The sequence below is a fragment of the Aulonocara sp. 'chitande type north' Nkhata Bay genome, linkage group LG18 (assembly GCF_057382095.1).
Source record: "Aulonocara sp. 'chitande type north' Nkhata Bay isolate Kocher_YH1m ecotype deep benthic linkage group LG18, A_spYH_male_GT1.1, whole genome shotgun sequence".
NCBI classification, from domain to species: domain Eukaryota; kingdom Metazoa; phylum Chordata; class Actinopteri; order Cichliformes; family Cichlidae; genus Aulonocara; species Aulonocara sp. 'chitande type north' Nkhata Bay.
In genome coordinates, this window is record NC_141361.1 from 3,588,485 (window position 1) to 3,616,093 (window position 27,609).

Here is a 27,609-nt window from a genome sequence, read left to right on the forward strand (position 1 = left end):
CTTTCTTTGTAGTTGTTTTACATTCATGTCTCTTCGTTTTGGGACCAGTTTGCAGGCTTTTGTTGTTCGTGTGCATCATGTTGTGTGTTGTGAGTCTTTGTGTCCCCATTATTATCTGACATTTTTCTGTTTTGCAGTTATTTTCCATCTCTTGTTTAGCATCAGTTTGTGGCATTTTTTTGGCTTTTACTTCACGTGTGCGTTCTTTTGTAGTTGTTGTTGTTTTGTGTATTTATACTGTGATGTTTTTGTTTCATTCTGGAGTTGTTTTGTCTCTTTGCAGTATTGTTGTTCTCAGCCTTGACTCTCATGTGTGGCCTCTTGCTGAAAACCTTCAGATGAACGTTATTATTTCGCTCACAGCGGCTCCGGCTGTCGCTGCTGTTACTCTGTGAAGATGGTTTAACTCATTTTTAGGATTCTTATTTTATAACGTTTCCACCCCAGAACACAAACATCAGTGGACACGTGTGCAGCTTGTTTTTCACTCATTAGCTCATTTCATTTCGTTCTTGTTAGAATTATGCGCTAAAAGTCTGTTTCTGTTCCCCGGGGGCGGCCGTTCCCAGGCCCTGAGCAGCCTTGACTGCCAGTTACCGCTGCGTGCCTGAATGTGAACGCCAGGATGGCCAAAGTGCCCGCCGATCCCCCGGCATTAAAGACTCACATTCACTCCCCTCATTCACTGATCTTCCCCACGGCTCGTATGTCACTCCAGCGGCTTATTATGGCCACTTACCTACACTGTAAGAAATGTCCTTCTAAAAATAAACTTTCCACAGACTCAGGCTAAGTACCAATCCTGATGGATTTCATCTGGTGTAACTGAAGAAACACGTCAGGTATGATTTAGATTTTTACAGAAGTTCAAAGTTTTGTGTTTCACAAGGATCGTTTCAGTGAGGTGGCTGTATGTTGGTGTGAGTCAGACATTTGGAGTTCCAGCAGCTTATTTGCAGGATGCATGAAACTTGGACCAATAAATGAAAAGAGCTTGAATTAGCTCGTGCTAAATGAAAACAGGTGTGTGAGGAGAGGCCACACACAGCAGCCTGACCTCACCTGAAGTGTCTGACTGACTAAATTTACACTGACCTGTCACTTTACAGAAACAACTGTCCAACTGCTCCCTAACACAAATATATAACCAGCCAATCACGTGGCAGCAATTAGGAACGTAGACATGGTCAAAACGACTTGCTGAAGTACAGTTTTCTGTTCTCATCACCGTCAAACAGCATGAAGTCGATCTCCAGGCTTTCAGAGCCTCCTGCAGTTCCTGTCTCTGCCTTTGGGGGGCAGTGTAGTGCAGCACTTGCAGTTGGATATTTCTTGCAGTGCAGCTGCAGGAGTGAGTTTGGATCAGTACCCGGCCTGCAGCCAGAGCTCGCTGAGCTGTCAGCCCGCTGATGTTCAGAGGGGAGAAAACAGGCGTTGTTTAATCGTTATCTGACCGCCGGTGTGTGACCGCAGGGTGGAGGCTGGTGGAGGCTCCGCAGGGCTGCAGGTGAATTCAAGCAGCAGGTGAATTCAAGCAGCAGGTGAGACGTGTTCACTGGCTTTATTTTAGCTGGGAGCCAATAATAATAATAATATTATGGCAGGTCAAACTATCGAAGAATTGGAGTTAAAATTTTGAATGCTGTGAACTTTGAGTGCTGCTGCTGCTGTAAAAACAATATATTTTCCTCTTTTTATGGAAACAAAGACGGTTCACTTTGAAAAGAAAAAGTTTGCTTTGACTTTGATTTGTGAAACCTGTGACTGTGCATGTGTGTGATTTTTATCTTGATCAGAATTGATGAGTCAAGAAATACAGAAATGCAGTGACTAGACTGAGGAAGACTTTCTTTGAACTAGGGCTGCCACAAACGATTATTTTGATAGTCGACTAGTCACAGATTATTTATGCGATTAGTCGACTAATCAGATCATCATCCACTGGACATAAAACTACAGTTTATTGCACCAGCAGCATCTGCTCTTATATAACTATCATTAGCTTACAGCTTTAAGTGTTTAAGGTCTGTGCTAACTAAAAATAAAGACAAGATGATAGTTTATTCAATTTTAATGAAATTAGCAGATTGTCTCGGTGAAGTTTAATAAACTCCTTGCTATCTAAAATATAACAGGACACCGGAGTATATTCTCCAGCATCTCACACTTCTGATGATCAGCTGTCTGCTTGACGTTTATTCAGCTGTGTAAAAACTATAACTTTAATCTCAGACAAACCGATTTACTCAGGAACAAATAAAATACTGAAAAAAAAAAAGCCAAACAATAACATTTTAAGTTATCTAAATGACTCATATATATTTAACCTGAGTAGCGAAAGACGGCGGTGGGTTTGAAAACAATTTGCCGGGAGTCCGGTGTTCTCACAGCGCTAGTGACCTAGCCCCCGGCTCGCTAACGAGCTAGTGGGTAACAGACGTCTCCGAAAACATCGGAGTGCTTTTGAAAATATGTGGTGTCCTGATAAACTGAGCAGATATTTGAGGTTTACACAGCTACATTCTCACCTGAAAATATGTTAAACGTTTATTTTGTGACCCAGAAAGAATGAGTAATATTAAAACTAACTAGCTACCGCCATTGTTGGAAACTAAGCTGGGCCGCGCTATGAATTCTGGGACAAAGCTGCTTCTTCTTCTTCTTCTTCTTCGGGGTTTAACGGCAGCTGGCATCCTTGTACATGCAGTGCTGCCATCTTCTGTTTCAGTCCGTTATTACACTCTTAAATCCTGCTACTTATTCCTGGGTCTTTTGGGATCTTACAAAGCTTCAAACGACGCGTCGACTATTAAATCAGTCGTCGACGATTTTGATAGTCGACATAATCGTGACTAGTCGACAAATCGTGGCAGCCCTACTTTGAACGCACAAAACGCAAATTAGATGCCAAGAAAATTTAATGTAAAAGCTCCTAAAAATCTTTACCGACATTCTGGGGAGCACTGGGTCTACTGGTGGGATTATAGAGTCATCATGACGTCACTGTGAAGGGCTTCCTGGTCCTTCACAGTGACGTTTTTTACACAAACCCGACACTCTTTTGAAGGTGTTTGATGGAGGCACAGAGTTTACCTGCAGTGTGCAGAGAGAGGCTGATGTGTTTTAATTGGCCGACGCGTTCATCACCAGATGTTCAGATGTTTCTGGATCTTTAACTTTCTGTAGTTCTCTTTAGCCTCTTCTCTGTTTCCTGCACAGACTTTGCATTTTTACAGAAGAAATGTGTGTTTCATCATTTACCTGGATAAAGGTTATCTAGACTCACTGCACCACCTAATGGTTTAAATTAGTATTACATTAAAGTACGGCCAGTCCCCAACTCAGCTTCAGTTATTAGCTTTCAGAGCTATACACAGATGTTTATGGCCTCATTCTGTTGAGTTTATTTGTTTTGGTGGGCCACCACTAAGGGTGTAATTCCCCTGTAATCAAATGGAATTTCAGTGCATCTGATTTAAAATTCTGATGTAATTATATTTACTTACAAATACTTAAAGGTAGGTACACTACAATCAGAGTGTCAACAACAAGTCAGGCTTTTACAGGAAACAAAGAAATAATTATACTGTAAGTAATTTGAGGTAGTGCTCAGTTTCACGGTAAATTTGCAGAAAAACAAACATTATTTCCACAGCTTGCATCATAAATATGCTCCACTCTGTGGGGTTGTATTATGGAGTGGACTCATGTACTTCTATTGGAAGTACGTACATTGTACTTACAGTAGAAGTACAGTGTTCTTACATTTACTTACAGTATAATTATTTCTTTGTTTCCTGTAAAAGCCTGACTTACACCCTGTTACATCCTTACTCTCACAGACCTAGCTTTAAGTATTCGATTACACTGTAATGTCAAATAAAATGCATTGAAATTCATTCCGTTACAGGGTAATTACACCCTCAGCTGCATTACAAAGTGTTACAATAATTACTTTTAACGTCGTCTCCAGCACTAATGTGACGATGATCTATTCAGCTTTTATGTTGTAACTCCTGGCTCTCTGCTCTGTTTGTGTGTGAGGCTGATTTCTACAGAGCAACGTGTCTCTCATATATGAGCTGATTGTTGCAGCTTACATGAGATGCAAATTCACGGGGTTTGGTGGCTTTGCCCTTGTGCTAACCATGTAGCCCACTAAAAGCTGTATTTTTATGTTGAGAGTGAACGTTTGCATGCTGTTTGTGTTTGCAGCAGTCATGGCAGGCTCCTGGAGGTTCACACAGCATCCACGCTTCTCTTTCATAATCTGTGTTTCTGCAGTTTTAATACTCCTGCTCGTGAGCCAAGGTAGGCCGAGGCTATAAAGGCTCTATTGTTTGGTTTAATTATTAATAATAGTAATAACTGCTGTTTTTGTTTCCTCCAGCATTGATCTGCAGACAGCAGGAGGACAGGCACAGGAGAGACTTTGCTGACTCCACGGGTATTTTTCCTCCTTGGTTCTCATTCTGCTTGTTCACATACTGTGGCTGCCAAATACGTCTCAACGTGTTGTTTTCCAGCTCGAACAAAGAAACTTTAAAGCCCCACAAAGTACTTCGACTGCAGCGCTGTCACCTAGCAAAAATAAAAACCCTACACACAGTTGATGTGGAGGCGCACACAACTGGCTTCAGTGTATTTTTTATATGAATATCTTTAAAGATCACGACTGTCCCCCACTACATTCAGGAAACTATGTTTATTGAGGTTTGCAGTTTCTGAATAATAAAAAACTTTCTGGGTTTGCATCACAGCACAGACTGAGTCACTGAACATGTCAGATTTCTTTTTTATATTGTTTCTTTAACCAGGTGATATTTGAATATATTAATTGAATAAGGTTAACACTGGCGCCTCACACCTAGAAGGTCCTGGGTTCGAATCCTCCACCTGGCCGCGGCCTTTCTGTCTGTATGTCTCTGTGTGTTAGCCCTGCAACAACACAGGGTATACTCCCCCGCTCGCCCTATGGTAGCTGGGATGGGCTCCAGCACCCCCCCCCCCTCCCCCCCACAACCTTGATAAGGATATGTGGAAGAGGATGGATAGAAAGTCAATGAATACCAAGCTTCACAGCTGGGAAAGGGTGGAGCTCTGGGTTCACAAGTGAGGGGGGGGGGGACAGCAGGAGATGGACAGACTGATCCGTTGTGGTGAAGAGAGAGCGTGGAAGCAAAGTTAATGATTTACTGCTCGATCTACACCAACGAACAACCGCGAGCTCTGGCTAGTGACCGATAGGATGCAGCTGAGACGAGCTTCCTCCAAACGGTGAAGCTCAGCTAGTTGATCTGGTTTGGGAATCTGACTCCTGCACACCTCCTAGGTGAGGAGTTCCTGGCAAATTGCTGAAGATTATCTTCCAGCTAGCTTGGGAACGCCTCAGTGTTTGCCTGGATTTGCTGGTGGAGGTCTGGGCCTCTGCTGAGGATGCTGCAGCGGTGATGGATGGAGGGTACAGTTGGTCAATGTTAAGAAATATGTGGAAAAAATCCTCCTTTTTGTAACTAAAACTCAGTTAATTTGCATAAAATGTGCCATTCATCAGGCTTCAGTCCAAAGCTTACCAACTCAAACCCCGAATGTTAAAGACGTCGTTAACGTCCCAGAGGAGCAGTTTGTCTAACGGTAAATACCGTCATCACCAACACACACTTCAGAGAAGTCATCAGCTAACATCTGTGAACCTGCTCTGGGTTGTATCACTGAAATGTTCAGTGAAATGCCGATTAGACCAACTGTTACACTGACCTTGTGTTGTTTAAATAACTGCCCCGCCCCCCGGGGACCCATTCCTCTGGGTAACTGTCACTTTTTTTCCCTTCCAGTACATCCAGTAATTACACTGGCTCATTCTGCTGATGCTGCTGTCTCCATAACGGAGATTACACCCAGAACGAGCTCCCGCTGACTTCACGCTCTGCTTTTATTTCCCAGAAATCCCAGCAGAGCACATCGACCCCGCTGCCATCGACCTCACGCCGCTCGTCAATACTTTAATAAATTCCAGCCACTCGGGTACGTTGTCCTGTCGCTGTCTCTCAGGTCTGAACCACAGAGTCACACTTCTGTTGGTTTTGAACTGCAGAGAGGACTCAACATTTAAAGGAGCAGTGCGCTCAAAGAGCAGCTTCCCTTCAGCCCAGTTTTAACATTTTAACTCTGATTTTGATTTTCAGGCTCATTGACGAGGTCGCAACATCGACCCCGTCCTCTTACTGATTATTGCACCTTTCTCCTTAATCATGAGATTGTCATTAGTGAACGCAGTGCTCTCCTGTATGTAATAATGCATCTAAGGCTGTGTGAGCTCACATGTTCGCCTGTTTTGTGTTGCAGGCTCCCGGCAGCTCTTCTCTCTGCTCAGCGTCACGTCCTACAGCTCCCTGGCTCTGCACAAACTCACCCTGTTGGTCTACAACAGTAAATGTTCTCTCCTTACAAACGTCTGCTTCCTCCGAAGCTGCAGACAGCAAAGAGTAACACGAAGGCTGCATTTGTCTATGCTGCCATCTGGTGGTGTGAATGTGTAGTAATTACACCACCGCATGTTAACCATCTCTACTCTTAAGACGAGACTTTCTCTTTAATCGTGTCAGATTGTTACCTTTAGGGTCAGTCGTGAAGTTTGATGCACTGGTGAAGGCTGAGAAAGGGAAGAACCCATTATTTTATTTAAAACTGCAAAATAAAGCACCGAGGACGTGTCCTAACATATTACAGAAATAATCTTATTTGCCAAACTTTGTTAAGGAGGACTTATTCTGTTACTTTGATTATTATCTGTCATATATCTCCTGTTCCAGTGGTGGCTGTGTTGTCATCCACTCAGTCGTGAGGTCAGTGTATGGACAGTTTCATACAGTTTTTTTCCTGCTGTGGGATCTGTATGATGTCATCAAGAGGAGACATGCCTAATATGTTCATCTGAGCTGGGCAAAGGCCCCGGGCGCCCAAGGAGAAGAGCTAAAACAGAGCATTGAAGGCAGAGCATGAACTGCATCAATGCTCAGAATAAGATAAATGAGGATTATTTTAAACTGTTAATCATGCAAAGCTCTGCTAGCAGAAGCTGAGACTAACAAGCTGGAAATACGCAGGTCAGCAGATGTTTGGAGGCCGTGTCGTCCTGACACGTCTTAAACTTTAAATTCCTGAATGACTTTGTGCTCTCTGAACAGTTTCTGTGTGTTTTGCAGTTTCCAGTGTGGGAAGCATAGAAAGCAGCGTGTTCAGGAGGCGATTCTGCTACTGCGTCACAAACGAGACCAACGACCTAACAGGCAGGAGGATTCGAACGTTCGGCCTCATTTTACGCTTCGTGCAGTTTGCTGCATGTAAACTTGTTTTTGTTTCCCATCAGACTTTACAGCCATACTGCTGGATGTGATGGGAAACTCTACAAGCTACCTGCACGAGCTCTTTAAATCCTCCTCGATACTCTCAGGTGGTAGATGCTATTTAAATGAAACGCTATATGATGTGTTTGTGTCTCTGGCTAACGGCGTGTTGTCTGCTTGTGTCTCAGTGAGCCAGAGGAATAACTCAGACTGTATCTACATCTGCGTGATGGCCGGTAAGATGGGTATGTGTAGGCCTCCTCTGTCCTGAGTAAAGTTCTGAGGCCTGGGGGAATGACACTGCATGCTTATTTTATCCTCACAGAGGTCTAGAAGTAGAAACCTTTTCTTCCTGCTCCTGACCCACGTCTAAGACTGATACCCGGTCCATGCTCACAAGAAAGGAGTCAGATTTATTATAGCTGTGTGAAACTATAAACTGTTTTTAAAAGCTGAATCTTTATTGTTCTGAGAACAAGCAGTAAGAAATGTGTTGGGTATATTCCAGTAGTGTTTCCTTTGTGTGTATCACATTTTTATTTTCTCCCTTGATTTATTTCATGGTGAAGCATTTTTAAAAGCCAAAAATCAGATAAGATGAGGTTGAAACTGAGGAACTTTTTATAAATGTTTGTGTTTTTAAACATTTAAAAATGAAAGCTCTCAGCAGAATGTGAAGAAACAGTTATGTGACCTTATCTCCATGTTTGGTTTTAAAGAGATATCACGTAAACATCAACAAAACATTTTTTCTGTTTACACTTTAACACAGCAAAGCATCCTGCAGAGGGGCTAAAAAGAGCTCTCAAAAGGTCAAAGAGCAGCAGATCCAAAAACAATCGCAGTTGGTAAAACAGCGCCTCCTGGTGGGGAAGCTTCTGTTATCTTCCACAGACCTCAGAGAGCGATTAAAGAGATAAAATATATGACTAAACCTTATAAATGCTCCTGTAGTATACCTGAAAAATCTTTCACCATTGCCTTATAGGCAATGGTGTGAAACATAAGGCCCGGGGCCCGCTGGACCGCTTTGTAAAATAAGTAGGAGGGCGTATATTTATTATATTTTTAACTTTTCATGTTTTGCAGCTTCTCCTACTGACACACACACAGTTTACATCATGCCGACACATTTATTTCATCTTCATCACGTAGGAAGCTGAGACATACTGTAGAAATTGCCCCTTTTTTCTTTTTCTAAATGTGTAATTAAACTTTGTTGATTGGCGTTTCACTGTTTGGCCCACGTTGGATCGGTGGGCTGTGCGCAGTCCTCCCTGTAAAATGAGTTTAACATCTCTGGCATCAAAGATGAGGCTGATGATGATGCTGCTGATGAAGGTGTCTGTCTGAATGCGACGTTGTGTTTTGTCCAGGCAGAGAGGTGCCTGAGCTGTGGGACGTCGGCTCCATCACGCCGCTCTTCAACCAGACCATCGTGGAAGGACCGCACACAGGTCTGTTCACTGGTTTGTGACGGATTCATTGATGACCAGCAGGTGGCAGATTAAAACGAACAGCACCAGATCAGTGTAGAGCTCATTATGTCTTCTTTTTCATTACTTTCTTTTTCCCCACTTTGTCTTTCTGAACCAGCTAACATCTCCTTCCGGCTCCCTGTCGGTGAGTACATCAGGACCTTTAACAGGCCCCTTCAAGCATCTGCTGTCATCAACCAGACGCTCGAAGAGCCGCTTAATTCTCCTCTTCAAATTGTCTATTTTAAATCTCAGAATGGCACCAACTGCCCACGAATCTGAGTCACATCTCTCCATCTGGGATGAGCTCCATGCTAACCAGCAGAGTCCATTCAACCGCACATGGTGAGTCTCTCCAGGAGGCCGGCGTTCAGCGTTTGGCTCGTCTTCACAGCTCGATCTGTCAGGAAGTTCGGGCCAGACTCGGTTTCCAAAGTTTAATCAGGATTAAGCTGGTTTATCTCTGATGTTCACAACCAAATGTGTAAAACAAAGAACTGGAAGCACATTTAAAAGGATATGCATGAATGAACACTAAATAAAAGAGATTGTTCAGGTTTTTAAAAGTATAATGAAGTCAGTCAGATGCTAGGTTTTAATTTTTAGGAGAAATTGTTTGTGTGAGAAATACCAGGAAGACCAAAAGACTGATCTTTGAGCACACGGAGCGACTGCAGCCAGGGTCTTTTTTACTTTTCATTGTCATGTTATTGAGCTGTGAATCTCAGCAGAGTGTGTAGCTCTCTCCGTGGTCGAGTGTCGTGTCACATGATTGAGAAACATTAGTTATTGGCTAAAGGAAGCGATGCGTCTGTGCGTCACACTGTTTTACAGCCAGTGTCGTATGATGTACGTTGTTACCTGTTCAAGCCTCCTGTGCGCTTTTTTCCTTGTTGTGGTTGTGATGCAGGTTGATCTTAGCTTCATATGTTCATTGTTGCTCTGCCTCCGTCCTTGAGACTCAGCACTGGTTTGCATCTCAGTGTGAAACCTCTGTCTTCCCTGTGCTTGGATACAGCTACCTTCTGAAGGGTGTTTCTTTCCTATAAAGGTGTGGGGGGGTTTTTACCATGGAAAAGATCCTGTGATCATCCCCCATCTGGTCTTCTGTGGTCATCGAGCCTTTTTAAATCCTGTAGTGTACTAAAATGTTGATCAGACCACTGATGCTCCCACTCTCTGTCTCTCGGTTTGTTTTGTTTGTTTTTGGTGAAGTTTAATGAAGTAGTTTTGTTGTTTATTGTTGTTGTTTGCTGTTTATATGACTGTGTACAGATTACAGTTATATGCATAGGTTCTGTTAAAAGTTTAAATTGCATGGACACAGTGGAGAGGTCCAGTTTGCTGAGGTGGAGTCGAGGACACCTTTAAGCTTTACCTGTTTGCTGACTCAGGCTGTAAACGTGTTTATTTTTTAACACGTGGTTCTGTCTTCAGTCCCATGATGGCTGCGTCCTGCTTTCACTCTTGTGGAGACAGAAAATCGAGCCTATTTCTTTCTCTTGGTTTATCAGCTTCACCAACAGCTGTGGATGAAGCAGCTGCATCTACAGCGAAGGTCACCACAGCTCAGCCGCTCGCAACAGCTCCACAGCCTACGACCGTCAAGCCTCAGAGTTACACTACAGCCGAAACACCGGAGACAATCCAGCAACCCATGGCGCCAAGCATGACCGCAAGAGCTGTAACGACACAAAGGGGGACCACGCCCACTGTGGCATCTTCTCAGAGTGGAACTATAGTGGAAAAAACAACTTTAGCACCAATTACAACCTTAAAACGGCAAACCACCACCACCGCCGCTCCGACTGCTGCAGCTCCCACCACAGCAGCACCACGATTACCCACGACGCCGGGCAGAGCTTCAACCTTCTCACCAGCAGTTAGTCTGATCCGCACGCCGCCGTCTACAAGCACAGCAGCCCCGCACACGACGTCCACAGTTCATTCCACGAGACTTCCACCTGTGCGAGCCTCAGCAGGACCCACGGTGCCCAGGAGGACTACAGGGCCTCTGGTTAGAGGAACTACAACTCCCAGCAAGCCAACGGAGAAACCAGGTAAACGATTTGTTCTTTCAGATATTTTAATATGAATTATTTTGTAGCTTCAGCAGTGAGGAAGATGCTCTTGTGTGTTTCTCAAAATAAAAAAGATGAAATGTGGCAAATAACCAGAATAAAAAATGAATAAAACCAAAAATGCACCAGAGGAATACATGAGAGAAAATCTGGACTTCTTTAAGTTTCATGAAGACGTTTCTCCTCTCATCCGAGAAGCTTCTTCAGTTCTGAAGAAGTTCTCACAGTTTTACCTGCTGGACAAAGATGGCGACGGGTTCACTGTGACCCATGATGACGGCTTGTTGGGAAACATAAGGACAGACGAGTGATTTTATGTCGTTATTGATGAATGGATACGGAGGAAATCAAACATGGAGACCTGTGTAACATCACTGTAGCCACAGTCTGACTCCGCCCACTGACCTGCTCTCACAAAGCGACTCTAATCACATTGCAGCCTTCCTTTGTCATTTCTGGACACACCAGCGGCACTGATTCAATTTCAGCCTGGAGAAAGGTGTGTGTGTGGCACGGGAAGCCATGCTGCAGATAGTAACCATGGTAACGCAGGCTCGCAGCCTCCTGTGTGAAAGCTTTGATGGGTTTTAAGCTGCAGAGGTTAAAGTCAAATTAAGGCCAAGCGTTCAGCGTTTATCTGTCTGCTGCACTCAGCGTAAACCAGGAGCTCGTTATGAAATTCCATAATTACATCGTGAGGAAAATGAATACGGATTCAAATGTCAACTGTTTCCAGCCGTTAACGTACATTAAGACTATTTTATGTGACAATGGATTAAAATATGTGAAATGCACATTCACTAATTGAATATAGTGTAATTTGCATAAATAGTGTGACCCACGGTAGATAAAGTTGAGACTGTGTAGAAAAACAACAAGCATCCACTTTCTTACGCTTCTCCAGTTCAGGGCCACGCGGGGCTGGAGCCTTCCCAGCTATCATAGGTCAGGGAGGAAGACGGGACACACAGAGGCAACGTTCACACTCACTGCATGTGTTTGACTGTGGGAGGAGGCTGGAGAACACCCACACACTCCCACAGAAAGGCCCTGGGCTGGATTCAAACCCAGGACCCTCCTGCTGGGACACCCTTCGTATATTTTCTTGGATTTTTATCCCTCAGCTGTAAACGGCCGATTATCATGACGTGACGGGTGGGTGGCATGGACATGCAAGTGTGTGAATGTAATAACGAGAGTACGAGGTGACATAGGAGCATCTATACAATGGGTGTATCTACTAAAAATCTCTGACAAGTTTGAATCATAGTGACTTTGACCCCGAGGTTAAAATCAGTGGTCAAGGTTTCTGAAAATCTTGTGACTATGATAAATTGAGAACAATGTGATGCAGGAGTTTGATACCACACGTGTCTCCACAAGGAGGCTGACGCCGCCGGTGTTTTTATGTAAACGTTGGCAGCATGAATTCAGCATATCTCAGGTTTGGCTTGTGTCATCTGTTCATTCACAGCCATTCTGGGGTTTCAGGACTAAAACTGGGACAGGAATGGGGTAAATAATGTGACGGTGATGTAAACTGAAACAGGTGATCGTAATCATGATTGTTACAGTTTGTCCAACAAATGAGTGAGAAAAGTTAGAGAAATGTTCCGATCTGTTACCAGCAGCGAGTCCAAACCCAGCGCCTGCTGTTGATGTGCCCGGTGCCCTGCGCTGCATTAATGTCCAGCAGCACGTGATGGTTGTGGCTCCTAAGATATCACCTGTGAGGTGCTCAGTGTGTTTCTTCACCTTTCCCAGCACAGCCACTAGATGGCAGTAACACCACACTGCAGATAACAGCTGCGCCCCCAATGCTCCCGTCCCCTCCTCTGATTTTTGCCTAGCAACAATCAGAAGGCCGGAGCATCCTGTGCAATTTGTCAGCGAGTCATTAGCGTGCAGTGAAATGAGCGTTTGTCACCCAGCTGCACATGTCTGAGTGTCGGCCTGTGGAGGCTGATGTTTGACTGACACACACACACACACACACACACTCAGGAATGAACGCTGAAAATCAGGTCGTTGTTGTTTTTGTGTTTATTTCTGTTCAAATTAAAATGAAATGATGAGTAAATTTGGAGACAGGAGCTCAGATGAAAAGCTGCATGAGTTCACCTGCTGACTGATTTTCTCCTCTTCACAATGATGCTGAAGAAGGAAAACTGACACTTGTTGGCTGAACTCATGAGTTCACGTCAGGTTTTCAGCAGTTCGTCAGTCACATGACCCTCAAACCTCACGTGCTGCTGTGTCTCTGCAGGAAGCTGCTGTGGGTTCATTGTTGCCTGAAGCCCCCCCACACCATCACAGCTCCGTGTGTCACCATGGAAACATAGACTGTAAATAAAAGATGGGCGTGGCAGAATCAGAATAATCCCAGAGGAAGTTATGTGGTTACAGTTGCTCCACGACAGTAGGAACAGTAACTAAGTAAACTTAATATTACAATATGTTACAAAGTTACAAATGTAACTAAATCCATGTTTCAGAGCTGAGTTATCGTTGAATCATAGTGAGCTGCACACTCAGTCATCTGCTAATTAATGTGAAGTGAAAGACGAACACAATACCAGAATTTTAATTCACCAAAAGTGAAGCACAGACTTTTTGGATGTTTGCATTAAAACTGCTCCAGAATCGATGGTTTGTGTTCAGTGACTGCAGTTTAATAAGGAGAGAGACTCTGAGAGAACTGAACATAATTTATTGAAGCACAGAGTTATAAAATATTAGAAGCTACATCGCAGGGCAGAGCCCCAGCAGCAGTAGGCGGTAGGACGGGACCCGCCGGAGTGTAGCGGCTAGTGGTGATGGAGAAGAAGCAGATGGAGGTTTGGATGAGCTGCAGGACAAACGTGAAGGACAGAAGAGCACTGAGGTTTAAAGGGAACTGAAGCTGATCGGTTTACAGAAGGCAGCCAAGAAAATTCAGTAAATATGGGAAAAATGAAGCAACACAAACACCAAAGACTGCAGATCTGACTTACTGATGTGGAGGCGGGGCCTAGGAGACACCTAACAGCATCTACCTGTCAATCAAAGCAGCCACACCCCCAACTTTAACTTTAAGCTTGATCTAATTGAAAAAGGTGAGTTATAAAAATTATCACAGTCGTGCAGTTGTGACAAAGGAGGAAACGTCACAGAGGCGGGCGGTGTTTTTGCTTCAGGACGTGCTTATTTCTGCTGTAAAGGTGAACATTTTAACACGACTCTGTGGGATTTTGAACGTATCAGTCCAGCTCTCTGCAGGTCCAAAGTCCACTCTGTATGTTTCTGTTCAGGTTTCTCTGCAGACTTTCATCATGAAGGTCTCCTCTCAGCCAACCCTTTCAGTGTTTGAACTCTGAACTTTGCCCCTGCTGCAGAGGAAACTCCTCAGCCTCAGGTTTTTTAGCTTTTCAAGAAACTTTCTTGAAATTTTCCCGACTGACTGCAGCTTCATTCAGCTGGAAACTATTCCAATGACACCATCAGAGCGACACTGACAATAGTGTGCACGCCTTCCCTCACGTCATCACACCGTCTGTAATATGTTCTCTAAAATGTCCCATGTATGAAAAGCAGATTCTGTGCGTGCTTTTTTTGGTTGGGTTGCCAAGCTGATGTTAATCACGCTCCAGGATGAAATCCTTTGTGCTGCATTTCCACACCAGCGACCAAACATCCCTCTTGTTGGTTTAAATTTGAATAGGAAAAGATTTTTCCCATCGTGATCCTGTTTGCAAGGCGAACAAAAACGTGCAGCATGTGGACGAGCACGCAATTAAAATTCATCTGAATGTTCTGTGAGCTTTTAAAGGTTAATTTATGATATGTTTATTATCTTTAATGTGACGATCACCTTTTGTCTGTGGACATCACCTCCTAATTAGATTTTCTCCTGCAGAACACACAGATTAATTAAGCCGGTTCACGACTGACGTTCTTCTCTCTGTGTGTTGAGAGGCTGTCCCTGGAGGAGGCCGGAGCTGAGCGCCGAGTCCGTCCCCGGCGCCGCCACGACCGTCGGCGCCCACAAGCTGCAGCCCTGCGTCCTCGAGCTGTGCAAGTTCTTCTCCCAGTGCCTGTGCAGACCCTTCAGCCACAAGACGCGCATGAAAAGGTCGGCAAATTCCCCCTGCTGCCTCCAGACAGCACCGCTGCAGACGGCGGTTTGAATTGTACTCCTGCTCAGAGTGTTGCATCACTTATTTCTCTCAGCTGCTGCACTTCTTTAGGTGGCCACAATAAACCCCGGCAGTGTAAGGCAGAGACACACACAGGTAGACAGAAATTACAGGGTGAAGCTTTCAGTATTCTTAACAAGAATGAGTGGCTGACGTCATTCGTGACAGTTCACAGCAGCAAATGTTAAAATGAAGCTGTTTGTGTTCTCGATCTAATGAGCACTGCTCAGAAAATGAGAAGAAATCATGCTGGGTATGTACACTGAGAAGGACCGGACAATGTGTTATTCATGCTGTTTGATGGAAACAAAGATTATCGACCTGCAGAGGGCTGGATTTAAAAAAAAAACAACCTGAAAATCAAAGTGAAACAATGATGCGACAGGTCAGTCGATTTGGCTGAAATTTAAATAAATTGCAACAACTCAAAATGATGCTCAGTAGTTTCTTTTGGCCCCCATGTGGTTAAATACAAGCCTGACATCCCAGATCTGAGCCGGGGCATCACTGAGCTCCTGGTGTAATCCTTGTGGCGTCAGAGGTGCTCTGACTTTTCTTACCCTGCTTGTTTGAGGGTTAACGCCTGTTTGGGGCTTACAGCTCTTACTACGAATGATGAAGAAGAAAAAAAGAGCGAGTTACCTTCCCCAGGATCCGTGCTGGAGCCGGGTCAGAGGAAGAGGCCAGACAGCTGTGGCTCTTTGGCCTGATCGCTCAGCAGGTCGGGCTGTGGAGGTGAAGTGGTCTGTGGGCCGGGCAGCGTTCAGGGTGGAAGTCCTGGTGGTTTAATTCCCCTGCTGCCAAAACCTTTTTTTTCCTTTCTTTTTGACACATCTGAAGTCACCTGAGAGGGACACCTCCTAGGTGAGGTGTTTCAGGCATGTCTTACCTGGTGGAGACCCCCTGGGCAAACTCAGGACGTCCTGGAGAGATTTATGTCTGCTCGCTGCTTTGGGAATGCTTTGGTGTGATCAGAGACCGTGACCACCTCCATGTAAAGACTGTATTTGCTTGCAGGTTAATCATCAATTAAAATGTATATTCTCGGACATGTGGCTCAAAACAAGCCTGATTTCTGTCTGTTGAAAGCTGAAGTTCCCACTCATGGCGAGCTGACTCTGAAGCAGAAGCTCAAGGTCAGCGCTTCATGCTGTCATCTTGTCTTGCAGGTACTGTGACGACAGCCACCTCTGGTATGAGAAGCACACCTCTGAAGTGTGTCGGCGGGTCAGGAGGGTCTCCTTCTCCAGAAGTAAGTGGACAGCATGAGTCATTGACCTGCCGGGCTCTGATGCTCGAGACTCCCTGTGCAGTAAAACCAACACCTGCAGCAGCAAATTATAAACTCAGCGCTTCAGCCTGATACAGCCGTATGAAAGAGTTTGGGCGCCCCGGGGCAAACTGCATATTTTATTGATGTTTGAAGAGAAAAGGAGTAAACTTTTCAAATCTGTAAAATATGCAGTCGGCCACAACATTATCTATTGATTTTGTAGGAGTTTGTTAAGATTTTGACCAAGAAACTTGAAGAAAACATGCACCTCCAAAATGTTTGAGCTAACAGGAAAGAAAGTAATAAAAAAATAGACATTTTCACACTGAGAACATGAAGACGATTCATAGTGACGAACGATTCATGGACAGATGATTTTAACCCTTAGATGCACACGTGGGGTCAAAAATGACCCCAGGGGTTGTTTTTCTTCAAAATCTTTAAAATGCAAAGTTGTAATATATTCATATTCCAGGTATTCCTCATAAAATATGTTTGTAACATGAGGCCATTTGCATTTTTATTTATTTTTTCATTAATTTAAAAAAAATGCAGTTTTTGTATCTCTACCCCACTCAAAAATGACCCCAAGCAGTTCCTATGGAATCTTCTATGAAACTTTCATTCTTAGCAACTCTCACTGACCCACTTACACTTCTGATGGATCAAGAATTAATTTTTACACAGTAACATACGTGATTTATAGTCAGGGCTGCACATAAGTGGTCTGCAGGTGTGCATTCGCTGTCAAAATAAAAGTATTCCCGGAAATTCAGAGAATAGGCGCTTCTTTTGTTGTGGAGGAACACCAAAGTTATTGCCTACGGAGCTTGCTTCTTTGGCATCTTTAAGAGTTCTGAACAAATGTCTGTCCTCCTCCAGAACATCTTATGTTCGCAAACACGCATTCCAACTTCTTATCTGGTTCTGCAAATGCGCACCTGAGGACCATTTATGTGCAGCCCTGTTTTATAGTTTCCTGTGCATTTCAAACATTGTCCTTTCTGATGTTTTTTAAAGTAGCATGGTTGCTATGAGGCCAGCAAGGATCCCTGTGGACTTACAAATGATCCAGGACGGATGGGATGAAGAGCCCATCAGAGGCATTGACTCAGAATCTGACATCTCAGATATAGAGGACCCAGACTATTGTCCCCCCCACTTAACAAGGCCAGTCAGATACAGAGGAGTCCTCCGATGAGTCCTCTGAAGAGGAAATGGATATTGAGTCTAACAGAATGAGCCCCTCTTACTGCTCTAGCCACAATATTCTGAATTAGTCAGCCAGGGCTTGCAGTTGGGTTTAGTACTGTCTCCCCAGTAAATGCATGGAAGATGTTCATGTCTGATAATATAATAGAAGAGGTGCTGTCATACACAAACATGGAGGCACGAAGAGTAGCCACAGACAGGGGAAAGAGTGGAAAAATATAATCAAACATAAGTTCCTGGCCTTCATTTGATTGACCATTTTTGCAGGAAGTGAGAAGAACTGGGATGTACCAGTTGGTGTGCTTTTTGGGAGTCCTCTGCATAACCTATTGTACAGGCCACTATGTCAATTCAAAGATTTAAAGATATTCGCCGTTTCTTGCACTTTGATGACAAGAGGACCAGAGCCTACCGACTGAAAACAAACCATATGGCAGCTTTCAGCTACGTATGGGGCCTGTTCCTGGTCAACTGCAGGCAGAAATTCATCCTCAGTGATTGTGTTACAGTGGATGAACAACTTGTGCCTTTCAGAGGGAAGACCCAGCTTCTGCAGTATATGCGGAGCAAGCATACAAAAGTGATACAAAAACTGCGATTTCTTAAAATTAATGAAAAAATAAATAAAAATGCAAAGTGCCTCATGTCACAAACACGTTTTATGAGGAATACCTCAAATATGAGAATGTTACAACTCTTCATTTTAAAGATTTTGACAAATAACAACCGAGTTTATAGCAAAATGCATTGTTTCTATTTGGGGTCATTTTTGACCCCACTCGTGGAAGAGTGTAGGTACTGGTAGGTTGTGCATCCAAGGGTTAAAGCAGTCTGATCACGTATGTTGAAAGGAGTCAGATAAAACAACTGATGTTGATCCAAATCCTGAAGGTGCTGGTTTGAAACTGCAGAGCACTGAGAAGTTATTAGATGTATTACTGAGTCTCAATTAAACCTTCTGTATTTAATTCATCTCATATACATTGAGAAAGTGATGGATCAGACAGTTTCTTTTCTCTTTGCTCTGTATGATGTCATCTTGTAGTATGAAAACCACACCCACTTTATGGGGCAGCCAATGAGGAGAAATTTGGCTCAAAGGAGGAGGAGCAAAAACTGCTGGTTTGAGTCAGAGGATGGACTCAGTAGCTGCACCGAGGCTCAGCAGGAGTTAAAAGTGATTAATTTAAACGCTTATTCATGCAAAGCTACTCAAGTATCAGCATGAGGCATAAAAGAAACATGTGGAGCTGTAAGTTTAACATAGAAAATAGTGGCTATGGCGTGAGGAGTTTGGAAGTACAGGAAAGATGTGATCTTATTAAGTATAAACGGTGAACTGTTTCTCATATCGGTGCATTTTAAGCTATGCTGTCACCCTATGATAGAAGATGAAAATGTTTTAGGATAGTATTCATGTTGTGCTCTTCTAAGCACTGCAGGAAAACCCAGGGATGTTTAATATTCCTAAATATATGGATAGGATGATCGGCGGGTTTCTGTTTGGGTTCGTGTGGAAGGATCTGCCAGAGATGAGGAGAAGAAGAAGCTAAAACCTTTACTAGGTTTTAATGTTGGAGTGAGAAATAACGAGGAGTGATTACCAGAGGATCTCTCAGGCTGCTTTTGTGTTTCATGGTGAGAAATTGCTCACAAAGAGGAGAAAACAGGGAGCGATAACAGCGATAACTTAATTCAGAAAGCATTTAATGACAACAGGCTGACAAAAACATTCAGTTTTCATGCTTACCCTACAAAGCTCTGCTGACCGAGAACAGAAAAATCAAATCTCACTTTAATTTTGCTCCGTTGTTACTCAGAGAATTGTTGTTGATCATCTGAAGCTGATCTGAAGTCTGGGTGCGCTCGTTTGTACTTGGTACTGATTAAAGAGGCGATCAGCGCCGACTAGAAATGAAAGGCTGCTGGAGACCAGGAAGATGAAAGATTAATCACCCAACTCTCAATTTCTCCTATTTATGCAGCAAAATGTTCCCACCGTGGAGCCCAGCTGCTGTAAAGGAAAATAGTTTACACATAAACAGCAACGTTACCCAGCTGACCAACATACACTGAACAAAAATATAAACGCAACACCTTTGTTACTGCTCCCATTCCCCATGGGATGGACGTAGAGACCTAAAATTCATTCCAGATACACAATATAACCATCCCTCCCAAACAGTGGTCACAAATCAGTCCAAATGTGTGGTAGTGGGCACATCTGCTATATTGAGATAATCCATCCCACCTCACAGGTGTGCCACATCAGGATGCTGATCTGACATCATGAGTAGTGCACAGGTGTACCTCAGACTGCCCACAACAAAAGGCCACCCTGGAATGTGCAGTTTTGTCTCACAGCAAAATGCCACAGATGCCACAAGCAATGAGGGAGCGTGCAACTGGCATGCTGACAGCAGGAATGTCAACCAGATCTGTCGCCCGTGCATTGAATGTTCATTTCTCAACCATAAGCCGTCTCCACAGGCGTTTCAGAGAATATGGCAGCACATCCAACCGGCCTCACAACCGCAGACCTCGTGTAACCACACCAGCCCAGGACCTCCACATCCAGCAGGTTCACCTCCAAGATCGTCTGAGACCAGCCACCCAGACAGCTGCTGGAACAATTGGTGTGCATAACCAAACAATTTCTGCACAAACTGTCAGAAACCGTCTCAGGGACGCTCAACTGGATGCCCGTCGTCCTCATCGGGGTCTTGACCTGACTCCAGCTCGTCGCCGTAACAGACTTGTGTGGGCAAATGCTCACATTCGATGGCGTCTGGCACGTTGGAGAGGTGTGCACTTCACAGATGAATCATGGTTCACATTGTTCAGGGCAGATGGCAGCTGAGAATGTCCCAGTTCTTGCATGGCCAGCATACTCACCGGACATGTCACCCATTGAGCATGTTCGGGATGTGCTTGACCGGCGTATACGACAGCGTGTACCAGTTCCCACGAATATCCAACAACCTCGCACAGCCATTGAAGTGGAGTGGACCAACATTCCACAGGCCACAATTGACAATCTGATAGACTCCATGCGACGATGTGTTGCACTGCATGAGGCAAATGGTGGTCACACCAGATACTGACCGGTTCTGGGTCCCCAGACCCACAATAGAACAAAAAACTGTAAACTTCCAGGGTGGCCTTTTGTTGTGGGCAGTCTGAGGTACACCTGTGCACTACTCATGATGTCAGATCAGCATCCTGATGTGGCACACCTGTGAGGTGGGATGGATTATCTCAATATAGCAGACGTGCCCACTACCACACATTTGGACTGATTTGTGACCACTGTTTGGGAGGGATGTTTATATTGTGTATCTGGAATGAATTTTAGGTCTCTACATCCATCCCATGGGGAATGGGAGCAAAAACAAAAGTGTTGCGTTTATGTTTTTGTTCAGTGTAGATGAACTTATTGGTTGTGGTTTAAACCCGCGCTATTGATAATGGCCAGCAGGAGGCGACTCACCGGCTCAATCAAATCATAACCTCGGTAAATTCTGAGTTAGTTTATGTTCTCAGTTGCTTGTTCAAGTCTTCCTAAGTCTCACATGATGATCATTTTGAAAACTATGGTTTGCATTAGCTTCCAGTAGAATATAAATCAGGGCCCGCCTTACCGCCTGACCGACGTGTTGCAGAATCCCTCGGTTTCCCAATCGGATCCATTCGTGCGCTTTCTGGGAGATGTGGTTGGTTCCGAAGCATCAGAGCTGCCGTTTGTGGGTCTTGCAGCATTTAGAGAATTACTGGATGTGCGAAAGACGTAAAAGAAGCTTTCTGTGGCTGCTGCTGGAGATGTGTGACATCATGAAATATGGCCGTAGCTTCCAGTTCTGTCTGCATTCTTTCTTCCGGTAGGAAGCGAAACCCGGTGTGCAGAAAAGCCCAGACTGTATAGAAGTCTATGAGAAAATGGTTGTCCTGCTCAAAGAGTGTAAAGCCGGGTCTGTCTCAGTAAGCATGCAGAGAATACAACATGATGTTGATTTGTTGGTTTCTGAGCTGGTTGTATATAAAATATGGAGGAAGCATCTGAAATGTCACCCACTGATGTTTCACTCTTAGTGTTCCATTAAATAAAATACATTTTATTCACATAGAGCCAAATCACAGCAACAGTCGCCTCACCGTGCTTAATATCGCGAGGTGAAGACCCGACAATGATAATCAAAATCAAATAAAAAACTATAAATTTTTTTATATAGCACATTTAAAACAGCAGTTTTGATCAAAGTGCTCCACAAGTTAGGAAATAAATAAAATAAGACAAATTTACTGTGGTGGGGCGTGGTCTCCGGTGCCGTGCAGGCAGGGCGGACGCACCTGCACGGCACCCTTAATCACGCCCGCCGAGTTAAAAACACGGGGACTCGGGGGTTGGGGTGTGTCGTGGTGTGACAAGTATTGAATAAAATGGCTGAAACCTATGATCCCTGGACCCGCCGAGTCTCATTCACACCATAGAAACAAACCAAATAATAATCAAAATATTTTACGTCAGAGCCAGAGTAAAAAGGTGGGTCTTTAAACGAGATTTAAAAGACTGAACAGTCTCAGAAGAGCGAATGAGAGCTGCAATAGCAAAGACACGATCACCTCTGGTTTTCAACCCAGACTTAGGTTGCATTAAGAGCATCAGGTCAGAAGATCTTAGTGCTTTTTTAGCACGGGGCAGTGTTATTTAAGATTTTATAAGCGAGTAAAAGAATTTTAAAATCAATGCGAAATTTCACAGGAAGCCAGCATAAGTTAGCTAAAACTGGAGTCATATGATCATGCAGTCTGACACCTGATAAAAGGCTGCAGCAGCGTTCTGTACTAACTGCAGACGCTAAAGAGAGGAATGAGGGAGGCCTCAGTAGAGGGAGTTACAATAGTCCAGTCTAGAGGTAATGAATGCATATGGTCAAATTTATTTATGTAGCAGATTTAAAGCAAAGTGCTAAAATAATCAGATGAGATGAAAACATGACAGGACACGATGACGGCAATTAAGAAAGGAAACATAAAACCTATTGAAGAAGAACACTACACTGAGTACAAAGCTGAGCCGTTTTTCCTCATTCAGAATTTGTGGCTAACTATCGTAAACATGGACGCTGAGCTGTTATCAGAAAAGGGTTAAAAGGTGAACGCTGACATCGACCCGGGAACCTGCACAGGGAGGTGAGTGAAGGACGGCAGGTCCTCTAAATGCCTCGCGTGCTTCAAAACACCAAGATGAAAATGCTTCACATGAGACGACTCCCAGATCCAGAGGGTGACGTCACGGTTGCTGCTTCCATCTTTAATATACAGTCTGTGTAGGCCTTTTAACAATAACAAGGAGAAAATCTGACGAGTAAGGACCGAGAAGTGAAAGCCTCAAAGATGAGGTCATTTTGTAGTTCTATAATGACTTGTTGTTTCCTGCTTCATCAGTAAAGCTGGTACGAGAGTCGATCCATGTTGGTGCATTTAAAGCACACCGGATAATTGGGAGCTCGCTTCCATCCTTCACCTGTGCTGATGGCGACGTGTCGGCCCATATCACAGCTCATTAGAGCAGCAGCTCTGCAGGAATCTAATGGGCTCAAGAGGTTGTGGAGAGAGTCGCCTCTTTCCCGGCGTCTGACACGCCGAACGATTCCAGCGGCAGGCCGTCGAGAGGCCTGTCAGCTCAGTCCTCCGGCTCTCATTAGACCTCCGGGTTTATTTTTAGACTCCGATAAACCTGATTAGAAAGTGACATGAAAAGCAGCGAAGGCAAAGATTAAAAACTCTCAGCTAACAGCACAACATCGCAGAAGCTCCGGCTCATTTATGGGGAGCAAACTCAGGGTTGTTGGAGTTTTATGGGTAAGCTTTCAAGCGAGATCGCATTCATTTCTCCACATAATGCTTATTTTATGATTAAGATAAAGAAAATAATGAAAGAAAATGTGGAAAAGATGACAGCTCTGCGTCGTCAGTATAATCTGTTTCATATAGTCATCATTTATTCAGTATGTGTGAGACCTTTGCTTTAAGCATGTTTGATCATTAATAATTAATCGTTGGTGGATCATCACAGAATGTTTCAGGTGTTCAGGAGGCAACGATATCGAACACGATGACGCAACTTTTTACAAGATAAGCGTGAAAAGTCATGTGATGTCGTTGCAATCCCGTCACTGGAGGATCTTGAACGATGGGTGCTGCAGAAGGTTTCCTGCAGACGGTCTATAAAAACCAGGCTACCAGCCAGGCGTTTTATAACCAGGCTATGAAAACAGAGGCAGGCACCTGCGAGCCTAATCTGAGGGCAAAGTCCTCCTGCGGCTCTCCCCTCGCTGCCTATAGCACCTCCCACAACAACAGCATGCCCACTATTTGAATTATTTTTGATTTCATTGAAATTAAAATCTTTTTTTAAGCTCAGTAAATACGCTGGGGATGACCTGCTTCCCTGTGTGGAGGAAGTGTTTCAGGCTCTTGTTCCCACCCTCGGCCACGAGCTGTGGGTGATGACTGAAAGAGTGAGATGGTGGATACATCCTGCAGAAATGAGCTTCCTCTGTCTGGCGTCTGGGGTTTTTCAGAGTAAAGCTGATGCTCCTTTGCTATGAAGAGAGCCAGTTGGGGGTTTGGGCATCTGACCAGGATGCCTCCTTGGTCAGGTGTTTCATGTCCTACTGGGAGGAGACGTCCAGACACACTGGAGAGATTGTTTCTCTGGAAAAGCTGGAGGAGGTGCTGCTGCACCTGCAGCCTGACCCTGACTAGAAAAGCAGCAGATGATGGAGCGATGCATGAAGCTACGATTATGGAACAAAATCATTCTGATCGTTTCTTCTTCTGTGATCGAGGAGCCCTGTGGGGATCCATGCACGGAGGCTGACTGCCTCCATCGGAGGTGGAGAACGAGTCACTCACGGCACTTCACAGTGACTTTAGTGACTTTATCTTTTTATTTTTAAATACTTAAGAAGATAAATCACATTTATACTAAAAGCTCCTTCAGATAAGTGATCTCAAGCTTCAGTTTAAATGTGCTGCTGTTTTTCCTGGACTGGAGACGACCAGTGTGGAGACGAGAGCTCGCTAAAGCTTTTTAAACCTTTCTACACTCGCGCTCATGACAAAACTTCATGACAGGTTCTCCTCAAAGTTCGGATTATGATCCCAGTGAAGATAAAATGGTGGAAAACTGTTATTAACAGGAAGAAGGATTTTTAAGAGGTTTAGGATTTTCTTCATTCTGTTCAATTCAGCTCAGTTTTATTTACATAGAAGCCACAACATTACCTCAACAATCACATGACCCCCTGTGAGCAAGCACTTGGTGACAGTGGGAAGGAAAAACTCAAGCAGGAAGAAACCTCCAGCAGAACCAGGATCAGGGCGGTGCAGCCATCTGGGGTGAGGGGAGGAAGACAGGTGAGCCACAGATTAATAATAAATAATGATTAAATGTAGAGAGGTGTATAAACACAGAGAATGACGATCAGTGAAGAAGAAACACTCAGTGCATCATGGGAAAGCCCAGTCACTGCTGACGTCACGATTAAGACAAACGAAAGGGTTTGAGTGGTCATATCAATATTTAAGGTGTGTTCAGAGACAATTTATGATGTGAGAAAACATTCCACCTTAAGAGCTGCCAGCAGCTGCCGGTTCCCTTTGACTGACTTTGATTCTACACCCTGAACAGTGGCTGATGGAGATGAGGGTGGAGAGACGCATCATTAGTGTGTAATCTCTCCAAAGGTATGAAAAGAGCTGCAGCTCGTGAACGTGTGTCATACTTAAAAGAAGAAGAAGCTGAATCTGTGCAGGGGTGATGCTCGTGGTAGATCTCATTACAGAGTCGCTCGACTCCTCTCGAGTGCAGCAACACTGACGTGATAACGAGTAAATATTTGGCAGCTGGTAATAATGCAACAGTGCAGCAGTGATTAGTTGGGTCTGTCTAATCTTTATCAGCCTGATTGATCCACGAGTAAAAAGTGCAGTCAGTCGCACGCTGAAGGAATGACAGAAAGTTTGAATGTCTTCCTGAGCTGGGAGGCCTGCTGACGTCCTTCAGGCTGAGATCAGAGCTCAGAGCTCGTCACACTCCTCCTATTGTGTCCGCTGACCAAAGGAACAGAGGGTGTTTTGAGGAGTGCGACCCCTTTTTAATGTGGTATGCTGTGGTTGCCTGCACTGTAATAAATCCTTCACGTGATTCTGCTCGTGCGTGTTTGTGGAAACAGCCAGCAGCTCGGTTCGTTTCTCTTAAACACACTAAAATACGGATCATTCGTGGATTGTAATCGGAGGAAACAGAGGGGAACGTTTGCCGTAGCTGGTATTGTTTTGTCGTAAAACTCTGTGACCTGGCTGTAACCTTTCCTCCACAGACCTGAAACAGAGGTGCCTGACAAAGATGTGCAATAAACTGTGACCGGAGAGGAACAAAGAGCCGCTCATCATCACGAACTACGGCACGCAGCACGATTACAGAGGCCAGATCTGAGTCAGATTTCTGCATCTGCACGGGTTTGGAAACTGTTTACACGCTCACGCAGCGGCGCGGCTTCACATTCATCCCCGTTATCTACTCTGTGATTTCATTTACTTTGTATCTCCAAGAAGATGAAAAATAATTTGATTAATACTGGACTCTGAAATCTGCAACCCTCAGACTAAGTGTGGACTGTTTATCCTCAGATCAAATGAAGACTGTGAGGCTGATACAGTCTGAAATCTGAAGAAGAAGCTGTAGAAACCCAGAAACAGATGTAGGGTTTGAGGTTTTATGTCTGTTAAATAAACGTCTGGTAATTGTTGTATTTTTTTCTCATTGCTCGTTTTTGGATCTACGTTCAGCCTTAATTTGTTCAGATTAATCAAAGAGGTTTGGATCGTCTGGACAGAGGAGGGAATTATTTCAGCCTGTCGGAGTCGATCCAGATCTGACTGTTCATGAGCATAAAAATGGTGAAGATGGGACATTTTCCTCTTACTATTAGTTATCAAAAATGTATCTGATCTAATCAAGATCCTTGTGGATCGGCAGGCTTGGAGCGCGAGGCGTGATCTCAAAGAAAAACCTGGAGTGTCAGATGACAGCCACGTATCCATGAAGCCTAAAACACTCAGAACAGAGTTATTATACTTCCTCATCATTCTAGTCAGCTTCCAGAGAGGATTCAGTTTAAGTCTGATTCTTTAATTTATTTATTGAGGGTATTTGTCAGACGTCAGGTTTCAGAAGTTCAGAGTCAACATCTGCTCCACAAAAACTCAAACTGGAGACGTTTTCTCTGCATTTTATTTGATTGTAGTTCGTTTTTCAAGCACATCTTATTGTTTCAGATTTTTAAATCTTTATTTGGTTTTCCAGTTGTCTTTTTCTATAAAGATGACGTAGGTTCAGATATAACCGATTATGTGGAAAAAGTTAAACAGAATGAAATCCATCTATAGGATATCTGTAGGACTACACGTGGAGCTCAGCGGCCGTTTTTTTTAGCCTAGTTTTAGTTCACTGGAGCAGCCTCGATCCAGAACTCTGTTTAATTTTCAGAGATATTTATGAATATCGATGAAGAATCCACCGACTGTCAAACTGTTCACTCTCAGAGAATTTCACAGAGTTTTTTAGAAAACAGGAAACCAGCTGCTTTAGAGGAAAAAGAAACGATTCTCCCCCCTCTAAACAGAGCTGCTGCCGCCCCACTATCAGCCCCCTGTTATTAAACCCACGGCGGTCACGCCTCCTTCCTGCAGGTCATCATTGATCTGAACTCCAGGGGGATCAGATAAGTCCAGGTCGAACCCCAGGTCACAGAGCCAGCCCTCCTGCGGGGACAAAGACCACTCTGTGGGTCCCCCCTGTCAGGACCCCACCTGTGCTAAAGCCTGAAATACCTGCATGGAAAAAAACCCACGATAAGCTCCTGCTCAGGTATCACCTGATAGCCAATAAGAGCTGACCTGAACAGGATAAAGATACCCCCCACCCCCCAGCCCCAGAGAGATAAACAGGAGCTCAGAGTTTATTCTGTTAGACAA

At 44.2% G+C, this 27,609-nt stretch overlaps 1 protein-coding gene across 7 annotated transcripts; it reads left to right on the forward strand.

The window, feature by feature from the left end:
* The first annotated feature begins 1,101 nt into the window (after positions 1-1,101).
* On the forward strand, positions 1,102-26,384 carry hhla1 (HHLA1 neighbor of OC90). 7 transcript variants are annotated; one of them, XM_086272541.1, is made up of 15 exons: positions 1,106-1,541; positions 4,216-4,311; positions 4,391-4,447; positions 5,944-6,024; positions 6,346-6,429; positions 7,206-7,289; positions 7,370-7,453; positions 7,535-7,591; positions 8,723-8,803; positions 8,943-8,969; positions 9,080-9,169; positions 10,339-10,884; positions 14,860-15,016; positions 16,250-16,332; positions 25,953-26,384. In XM_086272541.1, exons 2-15 carry the CDS (start codon positions 4,221-4,223, stop codon positions 25,994-25,996), a joined length of 1,566 nt encoding a protein of 521 aa, XP_086128667.1. In that variant the 5' UTR covers positions 1,106-1,541; positions 4,216-4,220; the 3' UTR covers positions 25,997-26,384. The 7 variants fall into 7 exon arrangements, with proteins under 7 accessions (XP_086128669.1, XP_086128663.1, XP_086128665.1 ...); XM_086272542.1 differs by having other exon boundaries at positions 1,109-1,541; positions 7,535-7,582; XM_086272537.1 differs by having other exon boundaries at positions 1,103-1,541; positions 7,370-7,591.
* Positions 26,385-27,609: the final 1,225 nt, after the last annotated feature.